Raw genomic sequence first — 22,126 nt, 5'->3', positions numbered from 1 at the left:
CTCCTCCTCCCTTCCCTTCTCACCTCGGATCGCAGCAGTTTCTCCTTGCCCCTCCCCTTCCCACCCAGCTCCATCGCAGCAGCCGGAGCTTTCCCAGGCTGCTCCCTGCCCCGCCCCAAAGGACCACGTGCCTTTGCACCTCCGGAGGTGGTGAAAGGCTTCAACTTTCTGTGTCTGTGTCTGTGTCTTTGTTACTGTGAAGAAGCTGGCTGGTGAGTAGAGAGCCAATCCCCTACATCAGATTTGCAAGAAGGGGTGTGTGTGGAGGAGAGGGAAACGTCTTTATTATTCCCTATGTGGAATATTTCTCATAGGGTATGATGGGGAATTGATCTGGAGGTTTCGGGGGCTCTGGGAGACCTATTTTTTGCGGTAGAGGCACCAAATTTCAGTATAGTATCTAGTGCCTCTCCCCAAAATACCCTCCAAGTTTCAAAACAATTGGACCAGGGGGTCCAGTTCTATGAGCCCCAAAAGAAGGTGCCCCTATCCATTATTTCCTATGGAAGAAAGACATTTTAAAAGGTGTGCTGTCCCTTTAAATGTGATGACCAGAACTCCCTTGGAGTTCAATTATGCTTGTCACACCCTTGTTCCTGGCTCCGCCCCAATGTCTCCTGGCTCCACCCCCAAAGTCCCCAGATATTTCTTGAATTGGACTTGGCAACCCTAGAGGGCGACGGGGGGGGGTAAGGATCAGCCTGGGGGGGGTGACAGAGCACGGTGCTGCAAAGCAGTGCTGCGAAGGGAAGGGGGGAAGGGTGCCCGCTTTCTGCCCAACTTTCTGCCCACTGTCTTGCTGCTCTTGCTGAGGCTTTGCAAGCCTCGGTAAGGGGGGGTGCCTGGCTCTCTCCTGCTTCAAAGCAGGAGATGGCCGAGAATAGGGGGGCCTGCATGTGCTGTGCACAGCCTGATGACATCATTTGCAAGCCTTGGCAAGATGGGGCGGGGAGTGAGCGTGCTCAGAGCCACTGGCTCTGAGTGCGCCCGCTGTCTTCTCGCTCTTGCTGAGGCTTTGCAAGCCTCGGAAAGGTGTGTGTGGGGGTGCCCGGCTCTCTCCTGCTTCAAAGCGGGAGAGGGCCAAGAATAGGGGGGCCTGCATGCACGGTGCACAGCCTGATGATGTCATCATGATGTTGTTGGACCGTGTGCGCTCTGTGCGTGCAAAAGTTTGTGAAAAAGAAAAAAAGGAGGGGGCGGGGGGCAAATTTCGGCCTGAGGTACTGGAAGCCTTAGTGCCAGGCCTGCTTCTGGGAGAGTTCTCTCAGCCCCATCTGCCTCACAGGGGGTCTGTTGTGGGGGGTGGGAAGGTAAAAGAGATTGTGGCCACTCAGTGAAGTGTGGGATATAAATCATCATCATCATCATCATCATCATCATCATCATCATCATCATCATCATCATCATCATCTTCTTCTTCTTCTTCTTCTTCTTCTTCTTCTTCTTCTTCTTCTTCTTCTTCTTCTTCTTCTTCTTCTTCTTCTTCTTCTTCTTCTTCTTCTTCTGTCACAACCAACAGCCAGTAGGTGCCTATGACACCTGTGAAGCCACACTATGCACAGAAATTGCATACACAGGATAAGGGCACTGAGAAGAGAATTGCCCTTTTCCAAAGGGCAAAAAAGAGCTGTTGTTTTTAACTGCAACAAGAAACTGCACCAGCCCCATCAAAGCAACATTCTTGGCAGAAGAGGAGTCGACTGAGTGCTGCAAACAAGTAAAGTGCACTTATTGTGGAAAAATCTTGATTATGGGGAAAACATCTGAAGCTGTTTTGGGAAAATTAAACTGGGACTTGTGATACGGTCACTTACTAATAAAACTACTGGCATTTCATATCTGATTGCTATTAAGATTTTATCAGAACATTTATCAGGCAAAATGACTTGCTTCAACTGCTGCTGTAAGACCAGTGGAATTATGAATGTCTTTCGCAAAGACTGCTTGTGCGAAATGTGGTATCTTTCAAGTAAGGAGTCTTGCGTCACCTTAAAGACTAATAAACTTTTCTTCCAGCATCAGTCTTTGTGCCCAGCCTCCAAGGAGCTCAAGATGGCACACATAACTGGTCTCAACCACAGCATCATAACAAAACCTCTGAGAGACAGGCTTATGATGAAAGATGGAGACTAGTTCAAGATTACCCAGTGAGCTTCACAGCTGAATAGTGGCTTGCACCCAGGTATCTCCAGTACAAATTCAGGTATTTCCTTTATCTTCTATCAACTATACCACACTAGCTCTCCAGTGCTCAATGACTATTTTTTGTTGTTACTAAGTTAGGTGGATCCTCTGAGAGCTGTGAAAGAAATTTGAGGCATAATGATGGCAACTGCTTATAGGAGTTCCCTGTAGTTTGTTCCAATGATAAAATGCAATGAATAAGAAGGCTAGAGGCTTTCAAGAAACACCTTGAGAGTTACAGCAGTCAAAGGAATGAGTCTGAACTATGATCTTCCTGATTACTATGCCAAAGGCCATGTGACCAGCAGAGTGCTTACAGAAAGTAAGAGAAACTCACAGCCCCATCATCCTTGGATCTTTCAAGGTTTGTATTATGTCTTTCAAATATTTCCAGTGAATCATTGGGATTTTTTGAGTATTAATTCCTTATCTGGACACATGTGATATTAGGTGGGTGAGAAAGACACATTGCACCCTATCATTGCACTCTGTGTACAAGCTATTTGCTTAGTATGTGGGTTTTAGTACGAATGTGATGTGCATCAAAATCAAGATATCTTACCATTCAAAAGCTTCCCTTCATTTTAACAGTGAAAACAAGAAGAAGCCAAGATGTCAGCAAATGGATCATACAAGTACCATCTATTCCAGAAATGTCTAGTGGTTCAATTTGATGGATTTTTTGGTGGTGAATGTTTTACAGCATAACAATGATAACAGCTCTGATTCTGATCTACAGTAGTTGCCTTTCCAACTTTTTAGCCTGGCTCTTTGGTGCTGGCCCAAGGTATGGAATGACACTATGCAACCCAAGAGGTGTCCTTCATGTTCTATTACAATAGTGAGTAGAGCTTGTTGGGGAATAAGCATTGGTTTTTATGCTACTTCCCTGAGCCCCTAAAAATGCTACCAATTCAAGCAGTGTCTTCTCGCTGCTCCTTCTCTTCCAAGTTCCAACACAATTCTGCCACTAACTACACATTCTTTCCTCTACAGAAAATCCTATCTTAAATTTATGTGACTGTTTATTAAAAGTTATTAAAAATCTTTGAAAGTAGCTTGGAAGGGCATTGTCTCATGCAGTTCTTAATTGTTTAAATGAGGTGACTGCAAGAGCATTATCTGATGGAATGTGTCCTGTGGCCTTTTAGTTTAATGGCTCTTTGTTTTATGATCCAAAATGTGAAAAGAATTTCCATATGTTTACACGCAAAAGGGGATGGAGAGAGCCTTTGATTGGCTGGAATGGGAGGATACTCAGACAATAGGGACCATTTTGAAAGTTTAGGTATCTCTGTGCTCAGCTTTGAACCATCATCTTTATAACATATTGCCATATAATTCAGTCAAATACTGGGGTAGTTGAGGGTCCTAAAGGACACAAGATCATTGAGGAAGACTGACTTTACTACACAGTTTTACCATCCCTGAGCTACTTCAGTGAGGTCACTTACTGAGTCATGGTTAATACCCAGTAACAGTAGTGAAAAATGGGTGGCATTATACAATTGTTTGTAACATGCAACCTTTCTAGAAGGAGGTTTACATCTGTTTCTAAGCAGAGAAAGAAGCATGAATTACATATCTTTTGCTGATGAGAGAGTCAGCTTGCACTGAATGAAAATGTATGGACATGGAATCCTAAGCAAGAAAGGTCCCTGAATCACAATTAAGTATGTTCAGGCTGAAGCTGTGTTTTGCATCTCATTGGGATGGATACTACCTTAGACTGCAAGAAGTTCTTCCAGCTTAAGAAGACTTCCTCCAGCTTAAGTGGCTCTTCCATTGGAGGAAGAACCGTATAAAGTGGAGGAAGTTTCCTGAGGCGGAAGGAAGTCTTCAAACTTTTCTTTGCAAAGTGTCAGAATGCATGCCAATATCTCTGTTGCTGATTCTTGTCTGCCTATAGGCATGTAGGTTTGTTCTCTGCTTGCCTGCTTCTCTGTAAGTCTGTTACCACAAAGCTTGAAGTCTAGAAGGTTTTGGATAGGGGTTCTGTGCTCCATATAGAAAGATTCCAACATTGTTACCAACAGGTTCCATGTTTAAACTTCCTTTCCTGATTTTAAATAAATGTTGAATGAAGATGCTAGTACTGTGCTTGAATTCACCTTAATACAATGTTTAAAAAGGAGAGTAAGATCCTAATCTTTAAAACTGAATGTGTACATTTGGAACAGAGCAAAAAGATAATTCATACCTGTGATCGTGAAGCCACCTAAAGGAATGGCAAAACAAAGGGAGAGAGAGAAAGAGAGAGCTAATTAACATCTGTTTTAATGTACAGCAATGCCATTTGTTGCATTTAAACTTTAAATGTAAACTATCTAGTTCCTTAGAGAAATATATGCCCAAATGGCAAAACACTGTTTTTTTGTGTATAAAATATATTTATTATCTAAATTTTCTGTTCATTAATATTTATGAAAGTCTATGGTTTCTATTGAACGCAGCATGTCTGTATCAGCTTTTCATCCTTGTAACTTTTAGTACTACAATACATGTTATGTCACATTATCATGCTATGATATTCCCCATCCTATGCTCTATTTCATTGACTGCTCTTTATGGAGATAGAAAAATTGCAGTGTGTTGGGTGTCAGATCACATACCCCTTTTGCTACATTTAACAAGGAAGAGGATGAGGAGACAAAGGACTCTATTTGTTGGAGACCTCTACATATCTAGTCTAGTTCAGGCCTAGGAATCAGGAACCTTTAGAAAAGTATTATCCCATATGGAAATTGCTAGTTCTTTTATTTTAAAAATCTTTTAATTTTTTTTTTAAATTTAGGATAATTCAGTGGTGGAGCATCTGCTTGTATATGCAACATCCCACATCAGTTACAGGATCTCAGGTAGCAAAGGTGGGAAGGACCTTGGAGCACTGCTGCTGGTCAATATAAATAGCTCTGGGCTAGAAGAGTCAATAGTCTGGCTCAGTAAAATGTGGCTTGATTTGTTGATTGCCAAACACCCATTCTGTCACACACAAAAAAAGCCCACCCAGTTCAGCCTCATGTGTACTGAAATAGACAATAACATTTGATATGTATCTGTTACACAGTCTATTTCCCCCAAAAGCACTCTATATAGAACCTCCCTGATTTCCTCATACTTTGTTTTCATGGTGCCCATTCAATTGAATGAGGCAACTCATTTCAGGAGCTGGTATGTGAACTTATTCCCCCAGGACTTCTGCTCTATTATATTATGGATATGGGTAAATGATCTTATCCTAATAACTTCCAAAACAGGCTAATATCTGACACCGTATCTGATCTCCATGATTGCAATAAGAGTATGCAGTGTAAGGTACAACTCCATTCACTTATTTAATGAATGGGCCTAGACATCCAAGTGACTTTTAAAGGTTTTTGCTTTGGGTGTCCCATGCAGATGCCCAGGCTATTCTGGATGATAGAAATTTAGAATGGAAAACTGGTGTGTGTGTCTGTGTGCAGGAAGAGACAGTGCTCAATGTTCTCCCCTGCCTATAATTTATTTTTTGTTTCAAACCATCTTCTTGGTTACATTTCCCATGCAATGGGATCCCAGTTGTGCATTTATCCTGCCAGTCAGACTGGAACCTAATTTCTAATTGTGCTACTTAAGTAGTTAGCTTGATCCAGAAATGATTCAGAATGGTCTTTCTTTAAGTGATGTGTGAAGCACAGATTTACTATTGTGCAAGATTATGTGTTCAAAGGGGAATAATAACCTATAAACTATTTTATGCTTCAAAGAAGATATATTTTTTAAAAATAATATCTTTATGCTCTCTTAATGTATCAATTTGGGTAAGATTTTAATCTTGGACTGACTAAACCATACTGGCTTCCATGCAAAAGCCCTCTGGGTAGGCTACATGCCAAAGAATTTAATGAAGATATATCATATTTTCTCCGCAGAACTTGGCATGTTGATTTCAACTGAAAAGTGCACTAAATTCTAGGAACCATTTCTAAACCAAAGGATATAAAAGATTAATTTAATTATAGATTTGATATCAGTTTTTTTATTTTTAAGTTAAATTCTTAAAATATCTTTTAGAAAAAAATCAAACAAAACTGAGCAAAATAATCAACTTACACAAAATGCATAGATTGATTGGAAAAAAATGGAAGAGAGATACAAGAAATGCAGTGCTTACCAAGCTCATTCAACAACAGGGCTGTGGAGAAGACACAGAGGGACAAACACAGAAGAAGAAAAAACAATGAGCAATGAAAATAAAGGGAACATCGATAGAAAGGTCCAGATCCAGGAAACCAGAAAATGTAGATCTGTAAAGCTGCAGGATACCACTACTACGAAGAGAGAGAGAGCATGAGAAATAATGGGAAAAAAGACATGCTTCATGGGGATGGGTTGTGAAATTCTAGAAAAAAATATAATGCACTGTGTTATGTATATAGAACAGAGCAAGATAGTAGCACTTTATAAATACAAATAAAATTTGTGGCAGGGTATGAGTTTTCATGAATCATGAAATCTCATACGGTGCCACAAATTTTGTTAGTCTTTATAAAGTGCTACCTAGAGTCTTGCTCTTTTCTTCTGCTACAGAAAGACTAATGTGGCTACCCATCTTGTGCGTCCGTCTGTCTATCTATCTATCCAGGGCTTTTTTTGTAGCAGAACTCCTTTATCGCAAGAGAGGAATGTTTACAAATCTATTTCCCAATCTCAAATTTTCCTTTGACCCCTGATCCATGTTTTAATTCTACATCAATGGCAGCTCTGCTGGAGATTGAGGAAATAATATGTCCCGTTACATGTAAGTGAAAATTTGCTTCATTCTTTTTTGGGAGGTAGGGTGGGGTTTACTTCTGCATATAACATTATGACACAGGAATAGTTTCTGTATGTGTCTTTCCCACATGCTTTTATGAATTTCTGCTGGCCTTGATACAAGGGATTGCATGGAGAGTGTCATGGATGTACCAGGGCCTTAAAGACTTTCTTTCCAACTCTGGCCATCTGTGTTACCAGTACTAGATTTTGGATGGAAGAATGATCTCTGTACCATAAAGAGCTGTACAAGGAGAAAAATGGGGAGACTTGAACCTACATATAGGGGAACTTCTATTGGAACACCAACTGCACAGGTATAACACAATGACTAAGAGAACGATTTGTACACTAGGAGGTCCCTATTTCAAATCCTGCCTTTGCCTGACCTTTGGCAAAGCACTCTCTCTCAGCCTTGCTCCCTGACCTGTCTTATAGGTATGCTGAAAACAAGTGTAAAATGTCTTTAACACAAAAATGTTTACATAAATATCAAGTAATATTATTTGTAATAACTGATATGGTACCCAGGCTAGAGCTATCAAAGGGAACTTGGTTAGTCCTGTAGCTCAGCTGTCATGAATGATGGAAAGCTGCAACAGCTAAACCAACATAAATGAGCTAAATTTATAATTAAGAAGTCTTTAAGGTAATACTGAAGACTTTGACTAATTAATGCATTCTAGCATAATATTTTTCAGGAAACAGCTTATTTCCTTTGCTACATGAAAGTGTCCTGAGTTTAATTAATTTGTGCTGGATAGTATTTCTAGGGATCTCTGAATTTAGTGTCCTCACAACCCCCCCCCCCCAACAAATTCCAGAGTTCTGTTGAGGAAGTCATCATTTTAAAACAAATTTAACTTTATAATGAGGATGTGGCATGAAATAAAAGAAGTATAAGCATTCTGAGTGCTCACTTTTCTCCTGTTCTCACTGACAAACTGTCCAGAGAAGAGGGGAGGAAATGATATGCTCCAATGTTCTTGAATCTATCTCTAGAGAACAATATGCTCTAAACCAAAACAAATAAACAAAACCCAGATTGCCCTGTTGACTCCCAACATTTAGCATCAAACAAAGGGCTCCTCCTAATTATACAGATGCTTTCTTGAGTATGAAGATAGGCCATTATGCTCTGGTTTGAGACAGGTTTAAGAGAACTAAGGGGGGGGGGTGTAAGCAGCTTTTCTGCTCATGGTTTGCACATGTTTTCTATCCCACCATTTCCTATGGTAAAACAGGTTTGTCACGTTTTTCAAACCATGCAAAAACATTTAAAACCTGTTTGAACTGAAGTAAAAATGGGAATGTTAACGTATCATGAATAGTGATTCCTCTTCCAGACACTCTTAAATTTTCTGGCCCATAAAGTGAGAATACTGTCACAAACGTCTTGTTTTCAGCCTAACAATATGGATTCTGAACTGAAACCAAGAATTGGTTTCATGACAAACATTTAGTGCCAAAAAGAGATACCCCTGAGATCATTTCCATCTTACAGAAATGTGGATCTCTGTGTAAGCAGCCCTCAGAGGCTGGAGGCTTTCCAAGACGAATACTGGACAATAACTCGACAGAATTGCCTTAAACACTGGATGTCTTGTTTTGAGGTGGGAGACTAGGCTAGGTAATCTTCTCTGAACTATAATGCACGGGCACAAGAAAGTCAGGTTGGTACTTCTGGCCCAAACAAGATTCATAAAGGGAATCACCCTAGAAAAACTCAATCTTTTATAGCAGTTTTCCACACCTTTCCAGGGATACCCATTTAACAATCTGAGAGCCACTGCAAAATAACAGGCCTGCTGAATTTTCAGCATCCCTGCTTCCTTTTAACTAGGAAGTGCAAAATAGTTATAATTGCAGGCCCGGTTTGTTTTATTTTGGGATGATTACTCAGTTTACAGCTATTGTATATTCTATTGCCATATATTGTGAGTTATTTTGCTTAGCTAAAACAAACCAAACAATTCCACTTAATTTCTGTTCAATCAAAGTCTAAATTTTTTTTAAGTGAGAAGGTTGAAAGATACATTTCTTTCTATTGTAGTATACATCTGTGGTTGATTTTGATAAATTTTTCCTTTGCATGGCCTAGAAATTAGCTAAATAAATGAAATGAAGGGCTGGCTTAGAGGTTCCATTTCACCTCTTTCCTTTAAGTTTTACTAAACTGCAAGACAATGAGCTTCCCTGCTAGATTTGCAATGTTTCTTTATAGAGCGAGAGCTTCAGGATCATGTGATCCTGTCACAATCAAATATAGCTCTCCCAAATGGGCTTAATAAGGGTGGCATCCAATGACAGAGATAACATAGGCTGTGTATACCTATGAAGCTCCCTGAAAGAGTGGACATGCATTTATTTTTCTGTATGTTCAGACTGCAGGAAATTATGACTGGCTGGCTTCATTTATGTGCTATGAGCACAAAGTGAAAGACATACATGTATTCACTTCATATGTACCAGTTATGTAAAGTGTTCACATGGTGGTATTTAAAAACATTTTAGGTAGCCCTCAAAGGATATAATATGGGCAAAGAAAATATTTAAAAGACTAGGTTGCTCTTATGATTAAACAGTTCAGGTAAAGTTATACAGGTTGGCTAAATTTACTTCTGACTACCTCAGTCTAATATATGCTTATATGGACAATATTTCAGCAGAACCTTAAACCGTCCAATTGTAGTGCATAATATCCATACTCAATGGCATTGCCTGGCTATGAACCAAACCACAGAATGTTTCCTAAAATCCCTGGAAATGTGAGGAAAATGTTCTTAAATATGGACCCATTGCTTTCAAGCAGTGCAATACAAATGTGTCTTCCTACTTTGCTGAAATATCTGACTATGTAAAAGGTAGAAGTTCAAGTCCAGTGGCACCTCTAAGGACAATAAAGTCTTATTCAAGGATAAGCTTTTTTGTGCATGCACACTTCTTCAGATACATTGAAATGGAAGTTACCAGTCCGTACATATAGGTAGAGGATGAGCAGCAAATTAGCATAAGCATAAAATATCGTGTTTAACAGATGTAAGGACCAAACTGGAATAACAGTTTATTATGCTCATGTTAACTTGCTGCTCACTCTCTATATGTATGGACCGGTAACCTCCATTTCAATGTACCTGAAGAAGTGCACATGCACACAAAAGCTTATGCTCTGAATAAGACATAGTTCAGAGGTGTCAAACATGCAACCCACAGACCGAATCAGAGCCCTGAACAACTGGCTGTCATCTGCTTCCTTCTCCCTCTCTCTTGTTTCCTTCTGCATCACAGCTTGCTTTGCCAGGCTTGCTCAATTGCAGAGGAGCCATAGCCTCTATTTTCTCTATTTTCTGAGGCTTCTCTATTGGGGAGGAAGGGTGGGAAGGAGAGCTTGCTTTGCCAGGCTCTCTCAATCACACAACAGAGCTACTGAGCCATTCCCCTCTACTTTCTATTGGCTGAGGCTCCTCCCCATCCTGGTCCCCTGCAGAAGGAAGGAAACAGCCAGAGCTTCCTTTGCCCAGTTCCCTGGATCCCATGGGAGAGATACAAAGAAAAAAATCTTTAAGACCAATGAGTGCTAATGTTTTAATCATGTTTTACTTTATGCTTAAAAAAAAAAAACTTTGTGCTTGTCTGTGTCCTTTATAAAGTTTATATCTCTGTTACCTGGTACAACGTTTTATGACACACATGGCCTGGCCCGACAAGGTCTCATTTATGTCAGATCTGGCCCTTGTAACAAATGAGCTTGACACCCCTGACTTAGTCTTAAATGTGCTACTGGACTTGGACTTCATGTTGCTGCTTCAGACCAATACCCACTTGAATCTATCTTAGTGATACAGGTACTTGATTTATTTCCCTTGATTTTTGTTTGTATGTGATTTCTTCTTTGCCCTGATCTTCCTCCCTTTTTCTTTTGGACTACCACATCATCATCCAAGCAGAATGCCTGCTTTCCCTAAGTTCCACTTGGAGAAGCTAGATTCATTTCCTGTGATTTATAGAAGTTCATAATGTCATTATTTTGGAACTCCTGACTTAGATCATCCAGCTACAGTCCACTTTAAACAGCCTGGCTGAATAACCTGTCAGTTGTAAATGATCCCAGCTGAGGTGAATAAGGTCCAAAGTCAACTGCAATATTAGGCTACTATTCCCATTACCCAATCAAACTTGGATGATTTAAAATTTACAGAAGCATTATCTAAGCAGAATTGGCCCATCTCCATATTAACTGGATTGGTTTTCAAGTACAATTAATCTTGAGGAAGCTTTCAAAACTTATTCAGGGGTGTACTGTGATCTATAAATTATCTGAACATCATTTATATTTTTCCAACTCCATTACCTTGGCCAATTTAACTTATTCCTGCTATATTGCCTTCTATATATTCTTGCTAATATTGTTAATACATTGTGTGTTATATTTAAAATTCTTCAGTTGTTAAATATTCCAGAACAATTTTCACTTTTGGTGCCTATTTAGTACTTGGGAAGATACCGGCATAATCTGCTTTAGTTGACTGAGCCGATTTTGTGTTCATGGGTTCACACTGTGAAATGATCATGTGACTGCAAAACTGAAATATCTAAGAACTGAGTGTTCACACACTCTTTTGGAAGCTGGATCTATGGCCAAAGACACAATTTATGAAACAAAGCTCAGTTACATAGAGAGCCAATTCCAACACAAGGCTTCCATGTTCATGTAGTTTAAAAGTTTGCTTCAGAAAGAGTGAAACAAGTTCCTGAGGGCTTCTTGTCATCTTCCGGACACCATCTGGATAGAATTTCCTGCTCTTCATACACACAGTTGTTTATATTACTCGGTTGACCTGCAGAAGAAGAATAAATGGTCCTTCTCTTGGGCAAGGGGACTGAATTAGAGAGCACCCTGTTTTCTGATTCTTAATTTTCAAACTAACTAAAGGTTACTAAAATATGCCACTGATCTATTGGCCTTCAAGTCTGTCATTACCACTTGGCTTAATGAGCCAACACAATAATAAACTATGTTGGAGAAAAGATCTGGAGTGATTGGGCTAGTTCTCATTAAATAATAATAAATGCCCCTATATCCAAGCCCTATTTACATGCTGAGTAGACTCAGAAAGAGAAGAGTGTAATGCTTGGAACATCTGGAGAGCCAGTTTGGTGTAGTGGTTAAGTGCGTGGACTCTTATATGGGAGAACTGGGTTTGATTCCTCACTCTTCTACCTGCACCTGCTGGAATGGTCTTGGGTTAGCCATAGCTCTGGCAGAGGATGTGAGAGCCCTCTCAGCCCCATGAATCTCACAGGGTGTCTGTTGTGGTGGGAGAAGATACAGGAGATTGTAAACCATTCTGAGTCTCTGATTCAGAGAGAAGGGCGGGGTATAAATCTGCAATTCTTCTTCTTTTATAATTATTAACAATCTCATTTGTGTCCTGTACTTCCTTGATCAAGCTCTCTGGTTCATGATGCAATCCCATTCAATCCTTACAGCAACCTGTGAGATAGAAATGGCTGACAGATGGTGACTGAGTAAAAAAATTTGAATGCAGGTTTCCTTAATGCAAACACAGCACTCTAAAGATGTACCAGCCTACTCTGTGCTCCCAGAGTGGTGAACTACATCACAATGCATTCAATGTGTATGTACAAGAACAGCAGCATCTTTTGATTGCGGTTACCCAGTGCAGGCTGGCTACAAAATGATCATGAACAATATAGTCCCAACTATATGTTATGTACAGACATGTGTAACGGTAGCCCAACAATAATGGTGGGAGTGACTTAGCCTGTGCAGATGCACACTTCTTCAGATACATTACAACAGACTTCTTCAAGTTTTATATATAGGCGGGGGGGGGGGTAGTTGCCAGGAAGAGCACCAGGACACTCAGTGGGGGACCTCAAAGTAGCTGTTTTATTGCAAAGGAATTTCAGAAACAGACTGGAATGGGAGATTGCTGAATTACAAGTTATTTCAAACAGAACAACAGAACCCTCAGATCTTAACAGAAATATCAGGTTCTTATTTCACTATAAAGCAGCCCTGTGGCACAGAGTGGTGAAGCAGCAGTACTGCAGTACTGTGGTCTGAACTCTCTGCTCATGACCTGAGTTCGATTCCAGCAGAAGCTGGATTCAGGTAGCTGGCCCAAGGTTGACTCAGCCTTCCATCCTTCCGAGGTCGGTAAAATGAGTACCCAGCTTGCTGAGGGGAAAGTGTAAAAGACTGGGGAAGGCAATGGCAAAGCACCCCATAAAAAAGTCTGCCGTGAAAACGTTGTGAAAGCAACATCACCCCAGAGTCGGAAACACCTGGTGCTTGCACAGGGGACCTTTGCTTTCCTACCTCACTACATATGCTAAGTCACTTAGTTCTCACTTTTAGCCAGAATTAAACTTTGTGGGTCAAAGGTGCCACTGGACTCAGCTCTCACATCTGTTTGTTAACTCTTTTATTATCTGTATGCTAATTTGCTGCTATCCACAGATTTTACCAACTGTTTTAATTCAATTTACCTATACCCATTGCTCAGTTACTTATGAAATCTTGAGTCTAATTAGCCCTTCCTGGCAACTCTTCCCCCCAAAATGTAAGGCTCGAGGAAGTCTGCTTCAATGTATCTGAAGAAGTGTGCATGCACACAAAAGCTTATACCCAGAATTAAACTTTGTTGATCTTAAAGGTGCCACTGTACTCAAACTTTGTTCTATTGCTTCAGTCCAACATGGCTACCCACCTGAATCTATCTTCATAGTTGGTTTAATTAAAACCATGGTTTCATTCAATGTCTGAACTGAGTCTTTGTATGTAACATGTAAACTGAACATCATTACAAAGGTAATGCAGTAATTCCCTTTGAGAATGACAGCTCTGGTCATAATTTGAGGTAAGGTATGCTTTATTATTTGGATTTTATATTATCTGTCTCCCAGGGCCTGTGATATCATTAATTTATATGGGTATTGAAATAGGCCATCATAACCCGTGGGAATGTATTTAAAAGGGAAAAAAGAAAAGAGGAAATTAAAACTGTTAAGCTTGACAGGGATTGTGGCAAACTAACTGGAAGCTGATTGAGAGGCAAGAGGAAGTTGTGAGAGAGGAAGACACAAACAGAGAAAGGTCATAGTTTCTTGAGAGCTGTTTGAGTTGACTCTCACACCTTTCTTTCTTCTTCGTAGCCATATTGGTTCCTCAAGCACAAGGAAGAAAATGCACTCTTTCTCATATTCCTCACGGTCAAGTAATCTAAGGGTAATGTATTTCCTGTGGGAACACAAGACAAAGGCAAAACAAATGGTTGGCATTACAGGCACACGCGCACATGCTTTAAGTATGACCAGTTGGTTTATGTCTGTGATGATAACGGAGGGAACACACATCCCTGGCTTTTATATATGTGAAAGAGCAGAAAACATCAATTCCTGAAATTTCCTTGGTTGCCTCATTTTGGTTAAGGACCCCTCTCAGATAGATCTATATATCTGTACTCTGATAGGATTGAGGGGGGGGGGGGGGAGAAAAAGAATGGCACAATTAGGACTTTTTGGAAGGATGAACTTGTCACTTTTTTCCTCCCCATATATATTTCTCTTTTACTGTATTTTAAGAATTTAAGGCAGGTACCCTCATTACAGCAATCCTAGTGGGAGAAAAAGTGATTTACCAATGGCCACCCAGTGGCCTCACTGGTAAACCAAGATTTGAACCTTGGCCTTCCACATGGTATTCTAATGCTATTCCACTGCATCTGCCTGGCTGTGGGTCAAAAGAAATGGTCAATGATTCAATTGGTGTTCAGTGATTTAGCGCTCTGCCCTTTTACATAGATAACGGAATGTGTATTTTGGAATTTCATGAGCTAGAATGTGCCAGGCATCCATGAGTGATCAAGACAGGTGCATACAGGTAGGGCTCAGCCCCACACAGCCAATCCCCCACCTTTCTTCTCACTCATCTCCACCAGACGGGGCTCCCCAATTTCAATGTAGAAGGTCTTGTTTTTCTCATACTCCTCATCATCAATTACTTTGATTGATATCGTTTTGCTGAAACAGAGAAGAAGAAGAAGAATAGAAATTCAAGAGCAAAGCAAGGGGGGAAAAGGAGAAGAAAGTAAATGAAATAAAAGGAGAAAATGCATAAAAGACAGAAATGTCCAAAGGATGATTAAATGTTCATTTCCCCAGACAGCTGAAGTGTGAAGTACTGTGTTTTTATCATACAACTCACAGCTGTTTCTGCTACAAGCATATCCACCCTGGAGGATTTCTGGAAGCCCTTGAAGACATATAACTTGGCTAGCATGTTGTAATAGCTTCAAAAATGCATATGGCTTTTTACCAGTTTAACTGTTATAAATTCAACCCCCCCTCCCCTCCCCCCCAAAAAAAGATCCTGAGGAATTCTAGCTTGTTGAGAGTGCTGAAGAACCTCCATTAAAGAGCCAAACCACCCTCAAAATGTTTACAGGGTTCCATGGGGACTAGGGAATGGTTCTGTAACCAATTCACAGTAAACTGCTTTTTTTCAGGTATTTCCCCATATGCCTCCTACTTTGTATTCTCTCCTCAGTGCATACTGGGGCAGGATCTTCAAACATGGACACAGCATTGACATCAATGTTACCTCACAACTGTGGTGCACCATGTTACACCTGGTTTTAAACAGGTACCTGTTTTCTCATTTATTTACTGAGCTGTGCAAATAAGCACAAGTGCAGATGTGGCCTCCTAAATTCCTCACACAGAGAAGTGTGAGGCAGATTAAGATCTCACAAGCTATGTAGGTATTAGATAACTCTATATAGATTGTGGGTCTTTGCACGTGGGGTTTTTCTTGTGATTTGGTTGCCAACCTAAGCCTTTCTTTATCTGTGTCAAACTCTGCATACCATTTTTTGAGTTGAATGTGGACTCCCCACACTCAACTTGCTTTCACACAGCAGCAGGCAACATAGCTCTGAAAGCTGTAGGCGCTTCTTAATGTCTCCTGTGTTCCATTTGTTGTCTTTTGTTGTTATGTCTCCTTGCTTTTCTGAAACCACTTTTGATCCAATATGAGGAAACATGAAGAAACAGTGAAGAAACCACAGAATAAAAAATACTGCAGGTTGGCACCCAAACCATGGAAAAGCCTCTGTGTAAAATGACCCTGTATTATGAAAAATACGGTCTACAGAAGACCACGGGGCTCCTTTTTCATTCTGTAATGTCGAAAAAAGTGCTAGTAACCTAGAGCAACAAAGTCTGGAACCCACAGATAGTTGCACAAAACTTTCTCATCCAAAATAAAGAAACAAGAGGGAGAAAAATAAAGCAGAAAAGTAGCAAATTAGTAACAGTATCATTAGTGAGAAAGGGCAGGAAATTCAGAAACCTCTTGAGTAGATTGTAGTAGGGAAATATAAATATTCTGAAAGCCATGCTGTGTAATTCACTATGCATACAGAGAGGCTGTTTATATGTACAAATGCAGACATTCAATTACCCTAAAATCAACCCATTCATCAATCTCTCTTGCTCACTCATGCATACTCTCTGGTGCTCACCATACAGTCATATGGCATTCCCACTTTCCAGTTGGCCAGCTGACTCTGTTCATCTTCTGTTCTCTGCACTGTTATACCTCACACATCTTGGCCATTACTTAGCCCCTCAAAACTGAATGGCAGTGTATCTCAGCATTCTACTTTTCAGTCTGGAGAGAATTTTGCCTGCCGTTTCCACATGGCAGGAACTGGAGCCTAGGTCTGTGCATGGAGGGGGATGGAACCTCGAAGTCCAACAGTGGAAATAGAGTTCCTTTCATCTGCACAAGAGCACTGACAATGAAAATCTCCAGTAACTTCAGGAATCAAATTGAAAAGGCCACTGCAGACGGATGGAGAATGCAAATGAAGCTGTTCTTGCCCACAGCTTTATGCATCTTTATACATGTATAAAGATTTTGGCATAATGATCTTTAAAAGGACTAGATTTGTATTTAGGCAGCATGAGATCTCTTCAGGAAATGTCAAGCATTTACCTGTAAAACATTTCTGTAACCTACTTACATCAGTTCCTTTTCTCTTCCTCTTCTGATCCCTGTATGTTATAGTGAGGAAACCCTTGTCTTTTATATGCAGAAGATCTTGGGTGTAATGAGCCTTATAGAGGGAATGGCAAGATGAGGATGAAACAGGCCTGCGAAGAGGTGGTTGTGAGGCAAATTGGGGAGAATGTTGGGGTGTGAGTGACAGGTGTGAGAGAGTGACTGAGTGGAAAAAAGGAGAAGGTGGTGGTAGGGAAAAATCTGATTGACAGTGAGTGCAAACCAAGGAATAAAATTGAGTTTGAGAAGAGACAGAAGAAAGCCCATTGGACAAGGCAGACCAATAGTGTGTGAGCAATTCAGGAAAAAAAAGCACTTTGAAGCGCCAGAAGAATCAACTTGTAATGAAGGTGACTGTGTGTGTGTATTGGGAAAATTGTTCAGATTCTGACAGAAAATTGTTTCTATATTGTTAAATTGTTATGAATATTAAACAGATACCTTATTTAGTCAGCATTTGTTCAGCCAGCCTTCTATTACTACATAAATAAAATGGATTTGTGTATTTAAAAGACATTGTATTACCACTGGGCTCCTATAAGATATGCTGACAGGATCTAAACTTTCACTCACAACAGCAGAACTCCATGACTCAAGAATTGTATCACGTGGGAATCACATAATGGGATTAATATTTGGTGTTTCACAGCTACCGTCGACAAGATGGTGAGAGATGCACAAATGAATCTCCTGAGGCTTTTAAAAACAAAACAAAACCAAAAACACAAAGGCCCAAATAGCCCAGCCTAGTCTGAGCTTGCCAGAACTTGGAGCTAAGCAGGGGTTGGCCGTGGTTAGTACTTTGATGGGAGACCATCAAGGAAGACCAGGGTTGCTATACAAAGGAAGACAATGGCAAACCACCTCCGCTCATCTCTCCTTGAAAACCCTCTGAGAAGTTGAGGCTTGACAGCACTTAATTACTATCAAGTAGAGCACACAAACGCATCTTACTTTGGACTGGGGCCACAGCACAGGGAAGGGGGATAGAGTACACAGGCTTGCTATGGCTCATTCAATTCAAAAGAATATATTTTGTTCTAATTCCATGCATGTAAGACCTGAAAAGCTTTGGCCACTTGAGGATTCTGGAAGTGACAGAATCCAGTGTCCACATTTACTAAAGCTACCATGTTATGAAAGATGTCTGGGATGAAATCAATAAAAGTGCTCTTCTCAGACCTTTGAAACTAGTCTAGGATGTTTTAAAGCTGAACACCCACGAAAATAAATAAAGTAGTATATAAGAACTTCAAAACAGACAGATGGCTGCGTCATATCTATCCAAGAAATGACTGATTTGGACAATTCAGCGTTGCCTATAAAGATACTTCTCAATAATCTCCCCAAAGATGCTCTATCTACTGCTTTCTATACTCTGAAAATGCCAAGGGGATTGTTTTTTTCTAACTCTTGAGAAAGGAAAAAAGGTTGGGTAAAACACTGCTGAATACCACTTGTTTGCAACTGGCAATTTTTTTCCAACCTGGAAATATTTCAGTTACATATTTTCTTATCTGAAGGCTTAGCAAAGATGCCTTAGTGACCTCTTCTTCTGCTTTGTTTTTTTGAATAATTACTTAGGGCAGTCCATCTGTTACAGAAGAATTTATCATTGTAATAAGCAAATGTAGATGACTCTGCCCCCCCCTAAAACCCACCAAAGATGTGTGTATTAAGTATTTGCCTATGAACAGAATGCTAATATAAAAAATTCTCTCATTGCATACATGGAATCTTAGATTCCTTTTAAATCAAGACTCAGGTTGGCATATTTCACCAAATGAATGCTGAGATATTGCAAGAAAGAAGACTATGCCAGTGCCTTTCCTCTCTTGTATGCATAGTAAATGGGGATGGGGGTATAAATGTGTTAAATAAATCAACAGTCTTCATCCAGTCTTCAAACTGTGGTTATTGTGGGAGCTGGTGTCATACTATATTAGCATTGTATTGCATGAATTTTCAACCGTTGTTTCTGAAAAGCACTCTATGTCTTGAATTTTATGTGAAAACTAGTACTTCATTAAAGAGGTTCACACCTTGTGATTACTCTAGACACTGGGTGCTCATACCAAAGATGGGCAGTCAAAAAGCCCATAGAGCCCTTGGAGCCCCAAAAAGCCCTTGGAGGCAGTCAAAAAGCCCATAGTCTGGTAGAACAGATGGGGATTGTGGCTCTCAAAGAAACAAGCTGCCCAAATGTAAAACTGTCAGTAGTGAATTAAGTGTCAAACAAGGACTGGTGAGACCTGAATTCAAATTCAAGCTCAACATGGGACTGTAAACCAAACATGCTTGCTATCTCACAGCACTGTTTTGATGATAAAATGGGAAGTGGAGAACCACTGTATGCTGCACTAACCCCACTGGACAATAACAACAGACTGGAGAGTCTTTATAGCAGCTTTTGGCTCTAGACTAGGGGTGGCCAAATTGTGGCTTGCTTGCTTCCTCCCTCCCTTCGCAAATAACTGACATTTATTCTATGTGGCTCATGTTAAGCAAGTTTGGCCACCCCTGCTCTAGACTGACCTTCTAGTGCCACTTGGCTTTCAAGTCCAGGACAGTTATGACCACTATAATGTGAATTATCTGTTATTTTCTATTTCAACCAAAAGCCCCAGTATCACAGGAAGCCTTGATCAGAATGGCTTCTGATTTGAACCTGTTTTTTCCCCCCCACAGAAAGTGCAGTACTGTCAAAAACATTTTAATTTCCTTTTCACTCAGGTTATATCACTGTACACTAACAATCCAGGACTCCCTTCTAAATCCATGGGTTTGGAAGGGCGTAACAGATTGCACTGTAATTCACTGTGAGACCTTGGCTTATTTTCTTTAGGAGATAATTTGGCTTGGCAACTGCACAATCCTCTCTCAAGGTTCTCCCCCCCCCCCCCCCCAGCACACTGCATCAGATTTATTAGGGAGTGCACAGGTGCAATCACAACAATTATTCAGTTTTAATTTAGGGAACAAAGCACAATGAATCCCAGACCAACAATTCTGGGAGGAGGAGGAAGAGGCAACATATAGAGAACATCAGTATTAAGACTGTGTCAAAAACAATGGGAGTCTGCATTCTAATGCATTTGTGGCAAACATTAATTTAATTTAAAAACTCCCAGAAACAACATGATGGCAAAGTGGGAGTCTGCAGGAAAAGTCACCCTCCCCTCATCTACCAATAGAAATGCTGTTATGCTGGTGGAACAGCATCTTTGTCTCCAATTGGCTTAATTGGAAAGCAACAAAAAAGTCATCTAGCTCTATGCTGTTCAGGACAATCTATGCAAACTCTCCCCCAGAAGATAAAGTTCTATGTTTATGGGAACAGTATTTTCTGGGTAGGGAGAACTATGCGCATCTTGCTGCTTTATACAGAAACAGTATAGTGGTTCAGCCAGACTAGCAATGTCTACTCTGATTGGTAGAGGCTTTCCAAGGTTTAAGATAATTGGTTCAACCTGCCTGCTCAGTTCATTGGGCATCTAACCTAGTAATATCTACTCTGATTGGAAGGGTTTTTTTCAAGGCTTAAGATCTTCCCTAGGCCAGCTACCCCAAAGGGTGCTGGCAACAGAACTTGGGGTTTCTGAGTCCAAAGTGTGTACACTACTGCTTTGCCTCATCTGATTATAGAGTGGAATCAGCTGATATTCAGAACCTTCCCTTTGATAAGCAAGAAAATGCAGAACAATGTAATCGTCATTAGTTTTCTGAAGTTAGCTAAACCATGTGGCAGTTATGCAGATGCAGGATTGGTCAGGTCACCTACTGGCTTTTTCTGACAAATGAATGGGATTGAACACCACTGCACAGTATTCAGGAGCACACTACTTTCAAAATGTTCTTGACAGAGGGGAGGAAGAAAGCTGCTTTAGTGATACCTAATGCCAGTGGTACCAAATGCTATAGTGGCACCAAATGCCCTAAATTCTGGGGAATGCAATCTGGACAGTACATTCAGTGCATTCCTAGGCAGAATCACATTCTTCTAAGTCAATTGAAATCAGTGAGCTTAGATGGGTATAACTCTGCTTAGAATGGCACTGTAAGACTCTGTCAGAAGTGCCTTCCTCCTCTTGTGTTGTGCTGTGGAATGTTTATAAATGTTAACAAGCAAAATGTCAAACCTGATTAACTTTGGTTCCATGAAATCTGTCAACGGAGTGTGACTCCCTTCCCATCTGCTTTTGGATTCATATGAAAATGCTTCACTATGGCTGTTATTAGCATTACATTCGCCTGTCTTTTGATAATTTAAATCTAGCACTAAAAAGCATGTTGCAGGGAAAAAGTGGAGACATTTGTTGAAAGTCTCATTAGGTTTGTCCTTCATGCTTACGAGAAAATTCTCTCTGAGCAAGTGATGGCTGTGGAAAGCTACAGGGCTGTGACATGACCGTGACTGTGTGTATGTTTAATGAATATTTGTAATAGTTTGTTTCATTAATAATCGCTATTACAGTAATTGCTTTAACCAGGAAAAAAGAAATGTTTGTCCTAACTAGGCTGCAAACAATGATGGTTGAACTGCAGACCTGAGATGGAGGAAAACTGGCACAATCAGTGGTATGCTATAAATGTTAGGGCATCATATGAATGGAGTACATGTGTATCTGCATGGTCTTAGCACAATGTACAAACCTAAAAAGAGATGCTAACAATCAAATGTTTAGCAACCCTACCATATCAATATAAGTTCTGAAAGCAATTTTCTTTTTAGTGAACTGTGAGCAATTTGCTATGGCCAATGGTATCCAGAAAAAAAATGTTTCCTGGGCTAAAGCTGGCCCATTAGCTGCCGATTGTCCATTCCTACTGAAGGTTATCATCTAAGTTACAAGTGCTATTCCAGTGGCAATTCTTTGGCAGTTCAAGACAAATAGAACAGGGAAAAGTACTAAGTTAATATTAATAATATGGCTTGTGTGTAGTTTAGCTAGGTGATTATAAGATTGTCTGGCAGCCAGAAGTTCTAGCTTTTTTAGAATTATGCACAACTAGGTGGTGAGCGAGATTTGTTTTTTAGGCCCTGCTAGAAGTAGA

General features: G+C 40.3%; 1 protein-coding gene across 5 annotated transcripts in view; it reads right to left on the bottom strand.

Annotated features, from left to right (window-relative positions):
* Window positions 1–22,126, bottom strand: part of SLC8A1 (solute carrier family 8 member A1) — a 366,099-nt gene that overhangs the window by 46,180 nt on the left and 297,793 nt on the right. Inside the window, exons 3-6 of one of the 5 annotated variants that reach the window (XM_060248436.1) lie at window positions 14,921–15,027; window positions 6,338–6,358; window positions 4,385–4,402; window positions 2,747–2,761 (exon numbers count right to left, since the gene is read on the bottom strand). In XM_060248436.1, coding sequence (XP_060104419.1) covers window positions 2,747–2,761; window positions 4,385–4,402; window positions 6,338–6,358; window positions 14,921–15,027 — 161 coding nt within the window. Of the gene's footprint in view, window positions 1–2,746; window positions 2,762–4,384; window positions 4,403–6,337; window positions 6,359–14,141; window positions 14,246–14,920; window positions 15,028–22,126 lie in introns of all 5 variants that reach the window. The other 4 variants (XM_060248411.1, XM_060248399.1, XM_060248427.1 and 1 more) reach the window with 4 other exon arrangements.

This window comes from Heteronotia binoei, chromosome 1 (assembly GCF_032191835.1).
Source record: "Heteronotia binoei isolate CCM8104 ecotype False Entrance Well chromosome 1, APGP_CSIRO_Hbin_v1, whole genome shotgun sequence".
In the NCBI taxonomy this organism is placed as follows: domain Eukaryota; kingdom Metazoa; phylum Chordata; class Lepidosauria; order Squamata; family Gekkonidae; genus Heteronotia; species Heteronotia binoei.
This window is presented reverse-complemented; position numbering and strand designations above follow the sequence as displayed.